Source organism: Meles meles, chromosome 3 (genome assembly GCF_922984935.1).
Source record: "Meles meles chromosome 3, mMelMel3.1 paternal haplotype, whole genome shotgun sequence".
Taxonomy (NCBI): Eukaryota; Metazoa; Chordata; class Mammalia; order Carnivora; family Mustelidae; genus Meles; species Meles meles.
The window spans coordinates 78,781,164-78,791,946 of NC_060068.1; the positions used below are offsets into that span (position 1 = coordinate 78,781,164).

Consider the following 10,783-nt stretch of genomic DNA (forward strand, 5'->3'; position numbering starts at 1 on the left):
GAAGGAAAATGTGGCTGGTACTGTCATTTGAGGACTAAGAAATATTTGTCTAGACGTTTGATCCAATCTGTATTTTTATTTGATGTGTAATTGGCGAGAAAATCACAGACAAATTTAAATGCTTGCATCTCTAACCTTGTCACAGTGTCTGAGCATTCATTCATCATCATTATCTTGGATTCCTGCAGCCAGCAGACTTCATAGGAAAGCAAGCACTGAAACAGATTAAAGCCAAGGGGCTGAAACGGAGACTGGTCTGCCTCACCTTGGCAACGGACGATGTTGATCCGGAGGGAAATGAAAGCATCTGGTATGATGGCAAGGTGAGTGCTGAGGACCACATAGCCAGGAGCCACTGCAGTTTTTCACACCAGAAATTCTCCTTGCTTCTGTTTCCTTTTAGAGTTCTGTTGTGTTTTTTTTTTAAGGGTTGCTTTTTGTTGTTGTTGTTGTTGTTTGTTTTTTGATTTTTTTTTTTTTTTGCTATTTATTTATCTATTGGTTGGGTAACACACTTTGATTTCTGAGCTGACATTCAAGAAATAGAAATCGGTTAACTGAAAGAAAAATGAAAGGCTCATTTTCAAAAACATCAACAACGCTCTGCTTTGATTAAAGAAAAAAAAAACAAAACACTTAAAATCCAACGGACAAGGAGGAAGGTATAATTGAGAGGCTCCGATGATCTACTTGCTCACCAAGTCCATATCTGTGAATGCAAGAGATGGATTTTATTAAAAAAAAATTTTGGCATTCTGGATTAGTTTCTATGGAGTCTTGGAGAAGGAAGTAATTCTAACCTTAGCACATCTGCAGGAAAAAAAAAATGCCAAATGAAAATCTCCATGACAACAGAGAGCAGAGCCTTAGAAAGTAAAGTGAAAGGTAGGAACCAGTTAGCTCTTCAGAAAGAGTAAATGTGCCTTCCTGTTTGGGAATGTTGTTTTATTCTGTCTGTTAGTATTCAGTAAAACCAGATAACTTTCCAGTAGAACTTGATGTCTTTGATTTTTTGCAAGTCTTTGTAAGACCACGTTTGTTTTATGATTTTGCTGTGTTTGGGCTGGGGTATCAGGCAGGTGGGGTACTCTCCCCTTAGAGCAGGGAGTGAGCACATGGCCATTGAGGCTCATCGGAACAGGTGTTCCCTATTGAACAAGGCCTGGCCAATACCCAAAGACTCAGAGATCTGGTTCCATGTTATTTTTCTCATGCACAGCATTCTCCTTGATCCTTGTTTTCATTTCCCTCTTCTCTTCAGTGACAAAAAGAACACTGGAGTGGGGGAAAGCCAGTGGCATCCAATCCCAGTCTTCGGATTACTAAAGAAATGGTCACATGGGCTGAGGCATGGATTGTTTGATGTACAGCAAACATCTACACAGTTTCTACTATGTGCTGGATATTTTTTACGTACTCATTTAACTTTACATCACCCCTCCCAGATAGGTATGGTCATCCCATCTTAGAGATGAGGCTTTGGGGCTCAGAGAAGTAAAGTAACTTGCTTGAGGTTACACCGCTAGTTATTGACAGAACTGATTTCTGACCCAGGTATAGTTGGACTTTGCATTCCTTATCCTTCCTTCTAAGCCATGCTGAATACTCTGATTTGCTGTCCTCTCTGTCTCTGCTCATGTCCCACTGTATTCTCTTCAGCACTTAATCAGAGCACCACAGTTGTCCTACATCCCAGAAGCAGGTGATGTTGTTAGACCTTTTGAAGTCAGCAGACTCTTTTCAGATTTCAAACTGTTTCTTAAACACCTTACCCTTAATTGTGCAGAGTTCGTTCTCTTTGAGCCTCTTACCTCACTGTCTCCTCCACCTTTCTGTTCTAAATTGCTGGTTCAGACCTCTTTTCGTAATAGGCTTTTCCTCATACTTCACATTTGCCCAGGATTGCCACTGATCATCACCTCTGCCATTAACTAGCTGCTTGGCTTGACCTGATCTTAGCCTCTCTGGGCCTCCATTTTCTCATGTCTTAGATTCTTGGTGCCTCTAATTAATTTTTTCCCTAGTCATCAAATTTCCCCCACTTCCCCTTTCTTCTGTTTCTCATTTTTCCCCTCTGGTCTTGGCCAGCTTTTAATACAGTCCACACCAACCCCTGCACAGGCTTTCTGTTTTGGCCGTGGAATGACAGATGATTCTGTTCTGTTCTTCTTTTTTTTTTTTTAAGAGAGAGAGTGAGTGAGCGAGTGTGGATGAGCGTGTGCAAGCCAAGGGGCAGAGGGGCAGGCAGGGTCAGATGGAGAGAGAGAATTCCTAAGCAGACTTCCACTGAGTGTGGAGCCTGACGCAGGGCTCAATCTCGAGATCCCTAGTCACAACCTGAGCTGAAATCAAGAGTCTGACACTTAACCGCCTGAGCCTCCCAGGCGCCCCTATGCTGTCGTGTTCCGTATGCGACCACACAACACCACCCTGATGAACACAGTATAAACCTGACACCCATATTCAAGTTAAAAAGGCTGGAAACTTGTATTTTAAACGTACATAATATTACATGTCAACTATAGCTCAAAGCTGGGAAGGGTCGAGCTGAAACCCGAGTTCCATTATTGAATTTCATCTCCTTTTCTGTATCAGTGCGGTTTCCCTGCTGTATCTTTCATCTTTCCTCCTGTGTGCCATCTGCTTACAGAGCTGTTAATCCAGTTGTAGTTGCCTTTTTTAAAAAGATTTTATTTATTTATTTGTCAGAGAGAGAACAGAAGCAGGCAGAGCAGCAGGCAGAGGCAGACAGAGAAGCAGGGTCCCCACTGAGCAAGGAGCATGATGTGCAACTCCATCCCAGGACTCTGGGATCATGACCTGAGCCAAAGGCAGTGGCTTAATCTACTGAGCCACCCAGGTGCCCCTGTAGTTGCTTTATAAATAGCCCTTGAATTTCCCGATACCTGCTTGTCTGCTCTTTGATGTTCAGTAGGGTCGTCTTCTCACCATGCCGATGAATCTTCTGGATCCTCTTTATACTCTGGAAAGATAGGAAATACTCTTTGCTCTATTTCCTGACTTTGTGGGGACTTGTACTACCTTTGGTATTTGGTATTCTATTCTTGCAAATATTTTACTGCCAGGGATAAGGTGCAAACTTACAAGGTAAAAATTTGTTATTCAACAAATGATAGGCACTGGGGATGCAGCAGTGAAAAAAACAGTCGAGCTTCTGGGCTTCCATGGATCTGACATTCCAGGGCAGAGAGAGCTAGACAGTGAACATACTCACTAAATGGCACATCCGGGGCACTGAGTGCCCAGAGGAAAAGGAAAGTCCAGTTGAGAGATGGGCGGTGATGGCAGGAGGGATTATGATTTTAAATAAGGCTTCATTTTTAAAAATCAAGGCATTAGTGTGGGTATGAAAAGGCTTCTGTTATAAAAGCAGGTTTGTTAGGAAGTTTTATTTTTTTATTTTCTTTTTTTTACAAGATGTTATTTGTTTATTTTGGGGGGGGGAGAGACAGTATGAGCAGGAGGGGCAGGGGGAGAGGGAGAGAGAGAATCTCAAGCAGACTCCATGCTGAGCATGGAGCTCGACGTGGGGCTCGATCCCACGACCTTGGTTGAGCGGAAACCAAGAGTTGGATGCTTAACTGACTGTACCACTCAGATGCCCCTGTTGGGAAGTTTTAAAGATGTTTTATATAAAGGATGTAGGCAACTAATGTAGGTGTTTTCACTAATCTTATCAACTGGTTAAAGCAATTGCCTCTTCAGCAACTACAGACTTGTATAGAAATGAGATTCTTTATGTATTAGGATGAATGTTGTCCTTCCAATTAAGTAATCCTGGTTTTTTTTTCTTCCCAATTATGTTGCTAAATATTTTTCTGAAAATGGTTAGAAGAGTCCATTTGTAAGGCATCCAAAAGAATTAGTCTTGTCACTCATTTTAGTCATATGTAATTTTTTTTATTAAAAAATTTTTTTGAGGGGTGCCTGGGTGGCTCCGAGGGTTAAGCCGCTGCCTTCAGCTCAGGTCATGGTCTCAGGGTCCTGGGATCAAGCCCCATATCGGGCTCTCTGCTTGGCAGGGAGCCTGCTTCCTCCTCTCTCTCTCTCTGCCTGCCTCTCTGCGTACTTGTGATCTCTGTCTGTCAAATAAATAAATAAATAAATAAAATCTTTAAAAAAAATTTTTTTTAAAGATTTTATTCTTAAGTAATCTCTGCACTCAGCAAGGAGCTTGAACTTACAACCCCCAGATCAAGAGTTGCATGCTCTGGGGCATCTGGGTGGCTCAGTGGGTTAAAGCCTCTGCCTTTGGTTCAGGCCATGATCCCAGGGTCCTGCAATGGAGCCCCATGTCAGGCTCTCTGCTCAGTGGGGAGCCTGCTCCCTCCTCTCTCTGCTTGCCTCTCTGCCTACTTGTTATCTCTGTCAAATAAATAAATAAAATCTTAAAAAAAAAAAAAAAAAGAGTTGCAAGCTCTACCCACTGAGCCAGCCAGGCAGCCCAGTCACAGGTTCACTTTGATAAGAATCTTGACTATAGCTATATGTACTTTCTTCATCAAGCTTGATTAAAAATATTTTATAGTTATAAAAAAAGGTATTTTGTAGAAATGAAGTTTGGAGAGTTGAGAAAGTGGTCTTTTTTATTATTTAAAAAACAAAAGCACACAGGGACACACAAAGAAATAGAATGCATCCTCCAACTTAAATTATATTCTCTCCTTCCAAGACCATCTACCCTGTTAGCTCCCCTAAGTCAGAAGGGTCTTGAGTTTTCACAGAAAGGAATGAGAAAAGGCTAAACCTAATCGAGGGCTGTTTCTTTGGTAAAAGGAAAGCCAGTGTTTAGCAAAGAATATGAAAACCTTCTAGGCAGAGGGTAGGTACAGGTTGTTTTTGTGATTCACATAACAAAAAGGAAGGATGGATTTAATTGAATCTGGAAGATTTTAAGGTAGAACGATATAAAATTCTTGCTAGGGAAAACCTTCCCTTAGAAATTTAGATAAAAAGGAAAGGCTGGACTTCTAAAATACTCTAGGCTACTCAGCATTGGATTAGAGAGAAATTAAAGGAGACATGAAAGTAATCTAGGACAAAGCAACACATTCAATAAATATATTAAAAATAGCACTTATGGGCGCCTGGGTGGTTCAGTGGGTTGAAGCCTCTGCCTTCGGCTCAGGTCATGGTCCTGGGGTCCTGGGATCAAGCCCTGCATTGGGCTCTCTGCTCAGTAGAGAGCCTGCTTCCTCTTCTCTCTGCCTGCCTCTCTGCCTACCTGCAATCTCTGTCTGTGTCAAATAAATAAATAAAATCTTTAAAAAATAGCATTTGTACAATAAATATGCTATTTCTTTACATTACTCAAGCAGCGATAACTATAAGATGAATCACTGCTGGGATTTTAAGAGATGGGAAGGCCTGGGGAAGTGGTTCACACAATCTCTGAAAAGGGATGGGAGGTTTTTTGACCCAGTAAGTTAGGGGATTTAGCCAAGAGCCTTGTTTGCCCTCTTCTTGTTTTCTTAAGATGCTTGCCCAAGCAAATCAGGTTACCTCTCCAGGACACTAAACACAGACCTCAGGTTTACAGACTGGGGAGTGAAACCAAGGTTACCAAGAAAGTCTTCCAAAAGCTATGATTAAAACTCCAACCTTCCTGATCCAAATCACTTCCTTATATTACTCACAATGATTTAAAGGAAAAAAATCATTTTAGGGGCACCTGAACAGCTCAGTTCATTGAGTGTCTGCCTTCGGTTCAGGGGTTCAGGTCATGAACCTGGAGTCCCAGGATTGAGCCCCGTGGGGGGCTCCCTGCTCAGCAGGGAGTCTTGCTTCTCCTTCTGCCCCTCCTCCTGCTAGTGCTGATGTGCACACTTGCTTGCTCTTTCTCTTTCTCAAATAAAATCTTAAAGAAAAAAGGAAAAACCATTTTGAAGCATATGCATTCTCTCAGCAGTACCTCAGCGGTTAATAATTTGCCAGAGCTTTTACTAATGAGCACATTCATTTTTTTTTTTAAATCCACCAATTCTCCTCACAATAAGTTCAGAAATGATATGGAGAGCTTCTGATTTGGGGTTTCGGTGAGATAATTACAGACTAGGGCTATAGAGCCAGGAGTCTGTATTTAACGTCATAAATATGTCGGCATCTAAGAGATGAGAAATGCTTTAATAAGACTGTTGACTGTAGTGGGCTCTTTGCTGAGGCAGCTGGAAGATCACCAGGCTGATTCCTGCCCATGAATTTTTGAGCACCAGCTACAAGCGGCCTGCTATGCAAAACAGTCAGGCTGTACGGATTAGTGCAATGTTGTGTAGCCAGGAGAAGCCATTTTGAGTGGGGCTATATATCATATTTTGCTTTTGTTGTCTTCCTTTTACAATTTTTAAATGTGGTATTTTAACCTGACATTTTCTATCACCTTTTTCCCTTTCCCTCATTCTTTCTTTAAGTTTACTCTTCCTCTTTCATCTTTTCCTTTAGATCTGGTTTTGACTTATCCTCTTATCTTTATAACAAGCCTGAGTAAAGCCTTTGTTTTCATCTCCTAGGTTTTTTTTCCTTTGCTCAGTGCTTTTCTCTGGTTTGCCATCCTCTGTGATTCAATTTCATCCTCTGTAACATTGATTGCTCACGCCTGACTCCCTGTCTCCGCTCATCCTGGAAAGTTTCATCCCCCTTTTCCACCAGGCTAATTCCACCCACCTTCCAAATGGAGAACAAATCCTGGCTTGATGATGTTTACTTCCTGGCTTCTCGATTCTATTTTCTTGTATCTCTGTGTTAATTCCTCAACAAGGCTGGAAGATTCTAAGGGTGGGAAACAAACCTCATTCATGCTGTAGAATGTCCCGCAAAATGTTTTGGATGTGGGGGTCTAGAGAAGGTGAAGTTATACCAAGAATTGCTAAATGCTATGTACTCAAAGAATGTTCACTTCACATTAACTATTGATTTATCAGTAGTTTAATTCGGCAAGCCATTTCCTCAACCCCAAGAGGAACAGTTGACTACATTTACTTTAGGATTTTTAGAATTTTTTTTCCCTTGTGTATATTGCCATACCAGTTGGATGGTGGGAGAGAATTTTTGTTTTTTAAGATTTTATTTATTTATTTGACAGAGAGAGAGAAAGATCACAAGCAGGCAGAGAGGCGGGCAGAGAGGAGGAAGCAGGCTTCCCGCTGAGCAGAAAGCCCAATGCAGGGCTCGATCCCAGGACCCTGAGATCATGACCTGAGCCGAAGGCAGAGGCTTTAACCCACTGAGCCACCCAGGCGCCCCGGAAGAGAATTTTTTGAAGTTTAAAATGGAAACATTCGAGTCTTCACTTATCAGATCTCTTGGCATGAAACTGAGCAAAATAGTGCCAGCTATTAAAAAAAAACTAGGTGTGATTTAAAACTGAGAAGTTCGAGGCTGTTGATAGGTATTTGAGAATTATTTTTCATAATTTGCAAGCCTACTCTTCTCCGAAGTCAAGTTTGCTTCCTGGTGTTAGCCCCACAGAGAATAATCCCTAAGACTTTCCGGTTGTAAATTGAACCTACTTTTGAAGTGTTTAATCTGGAGAGGAGAGCACAAAGCTGTGGTCAAGGTGCTAAGGATTACTGGGTCTTGTTTTTCAGGTGGTTGGCAACACGACATCTGGAAGCTACAGTTACAGCATCCAGAAGAGTCTGGCATTTGCCTATGTCCCTGTAGAGCTAAGTAAAGTAGGACAACAGGTGGAAGTTGAGCTGTTGGGCAAAAATTACCCAGCAAGTGTCATACAGGAACCCTTGGTATTGACAGAACCAACCCGAAACCGGCTTCAGAAGAAAGGTGGAAAGGACAAAATTTGAAAAAGACCTGCAGCAGGCAACTGAATTATGTTAGCTCTATGACTATGCCAGACATCATAACTGATTGTTGGGCGAATACAAGAAACCAAGAATTCATTTCAAAATCCTCAAAATCTAGATTTATGATCTCAATAAAACCTTTCTCATGGGGCACCCAGGGTTTAACCCACTCAGTGGGTTAAAGCTTCTCCCTTCGGCTCAGGTCATGATCCCAGGATCCTGGGATCGAGCCCCACGTTGGGCTCTCTGCTCAGCAGGGAGCCTGCTTTCCTTCCTCTCTCTCTGCCTGCCTCTCTGCCTACTTGTGATCTCTGTCAAATAAATAAATAAAATCTTTAAAAAAAAAAACTTTCTCAATTTTTTCCTCAGCAAGAGAGAATAATGGATTAGTTATTTACATTGTCCTTTCAAAGGAAGACATTTGAAATGAGTGTTTTTTATTAACCTATGTTGTTTGTAAAACTCAACAAAGCACTTAAGTGTCTGCTAATATATCATCACTATTATAATTGAATTAGAGGATGTTGTATAATTTTGGTAATATATGTTTATGGTTCTTGTACCTGAAAACAAATTGTTTTACGTAAAAGCAAAAGCGGTACTATGGATGGATTTGTTTATTTGGGAAACAGTAGTTGAATAAGGGATGGTTTTAATTTTTTATAATATATCTACAATGAAAATAGTAAAATTTAATATTGATACATACATTTTTATTCAATTCTCTGAAATACTTATTTTCTTAATGAATTCCCTGCAAGCAGTATTATGGACATCATTATTGTCCTTTCAAAGGTTGTTTTAGAAGAGTAATTGCAAAAAAGAACAGTCTTCCAAAGGAAGCAGGGCTTGTAGACCTTCTGAAATGAAGCTGAAATGTAGATTGTGCCAGGAAAACACAGTTTGAATACTGAACACCTCTCTTTGGGAAAGAATTAATGAAAGTTGACATCACATGTACCCTTCTGAGTATCCTTTCACAAAGCATTTGACAAAGCAGGTCAAACAAGAGCTTAAGAGCTGACAGGATTGCCCTTAGCACTGTGTACAGCAAGAAAAAGGATGTATTTAGAAATAATTCTCTGATAAATTTTTCAGAATTGAATTTAGTTGAGTGAACAAATCAAATTTTTTTTTGTAAAATGTGGCTTATCACTTATAATTTGTTATATAAATGTTTGTTAAACATTTATGGAATCTTTCCTAGATATAAAAGTTGAATGTGAAACATAAAATGTATTCTAATTACAAAATTTTAAAATTTCTCGTAAGTTTTACCGAGATGCCAAGTATACCTTTAAAATGTTTGATCAAAGCAATCATATATTAGAACTCCGATAGGCCATTCATTTCTCATTAGTATAGCTTTTTGTATGAGAAAAGAGGGAAATCTTGGTAACAAAATTTGATAATCTTGATAATTTCTTATTGTCAAGAATATTATGCTGGTGCAGTCACTATGGAAAATAGTATGAAAGTTCCTCAAAGAAGTAGAAAGAGAATTGTCATTTGATCCAGCAATTCCATTTCTGGGTATTTATCTGAAAACAAAAACAAAAACTATGAATTCACAAATTGCCGTTTGTGATAATATGGGCGGAACTAGAGGGCCTTCTACTAGGTGAAATTAGAGAAAGATAAATATCATATGATTTCACTTATATGTGCAGAATCTAAGAAACAAAATGAACAGACATTACAAAACTCAGATACAGAGCACAAATTGGCAGTTGCCAAAGTGGAGGGTTGTTGGTAGGTGACAGAATGGATGAAGGGGGTCAGAAGGTACAAACTTCCAGGTATAAATACGCTTTGGGGATATAATATGTACCATGGTGAATATAGTTAGTATAGTACAGAATATTTCAAAGTTGCTAAGAGAGTAAAACTTAAGAGTTCTCATCATAAGAAAAAACGTGATGGGTGATAACTAGACTAGTGGGATCATTTCACAGTATATATGAATATCAAATCTTGATTTGTATACCTGAAACTAATATAATGTTAAAATTTAGTTAGACCTCAATTAAAAAAAAAACAACCCTCCATATCCATGATCTCGGTTCTGGTGTTAGGTGCTGTTTAAAGCCTTTGCCTGGGAGATCCCACTTCTTATTCTCTGCCTCTGTGTAGTCCTTTAACCATTATGATACCTATTTACCATCTCTGGATTCCTTTGCTGCACCATAAACACTCCAGGTTTTTTGGTGCAGTAATCAATAATGAAAGGACAACATTGAATTCACGCCCTCCAGTTAATATAGCACTAGAACAGATCAATAAAGATCCTAGAACATTTCGAAGAATATTAAAGAAGTCCTACCCATAGTGTAAAAGACATGTGCTTCCTAATTTCCTTAAGAAGTTGTGCCCATTCCTCCTTTCGTGCTTGGTTGGTGCTGTTAAGTCACCCTGGCATCCCGGGCCCACCCAGCCGGTGCACCTGGCCTGGCTGCAAGCCTTGGCCTCAGCCAATGCATAGGCTGACTAGTGACCTACGAGACCACTTAGCCAGACTTCCCATGGGAAGTCAAATTGTGAAACATTGGAAAATAAACTGATGAGCCCTGAAAACGAAGCTGAGAAGATGAAGTAAAGGTGTAAGAGAAGTTTTGATGTAGCAAGAACACCTGACAAGGGGAGAGGCCCCAAGAGAAAGACCAGTTTCTGAAGCTTTCAGTTCCCAATGGCTTATTAGCTGGCTGTTAAGTCAACACCTCAACCAAAAAGAGCCTCCCTAAAACCGCTAGCTGCTGGAGGGTGGCCCAGGCCCTGAGAGAGGGCTCACAGGAACAGGCCCAGGATCAGGGTCAGCCATGAAGAGCAAAGAACCAGCACGCTTGAAAAGTACTCTTTATTGATGTGCAGGAGCCCGTGTCTACGGCTTAGGAAAGAATGTTCTCGAGAATGTGATAATGAATGATGGGCGCTTTCTTCCGTTGAGCTAGGAAAGCTTCTTAGAA

The 10,783-nt window shown here is 40.5% G+C and overlaps 1 protein-coding gene across 2 annotated transcripts in view; it reads left to right on the top strand.

Annotated features, from left to right (window-relative positions):
• DMGDH (dimethylglycine dehydrogenase) overlaps positions 1–7,894 on the top strand; it is a 64,147-nt gene extending 56,253 nt beyond the window's left edge. For both annotated transcript variants that reach the window (XM_046000310.1, XM_046000313.1), the window contains exons 15-16: positions 189–323; positions 7,605–7,894. In XM_046000310.1, coding sequence (XP_045856266.1) covers positions 189–323; positions 7,605–7,820 — 351 coding nt within the window. In that variant the 3' untranslated portion in view covers positions 7,821–7,894. The remainder of the gene's footprint in view (positions 1–188; positions 324–7,604) is intronic.
• Positions 7,895–10,783: the final 2,889 nt, after the last annotated feature.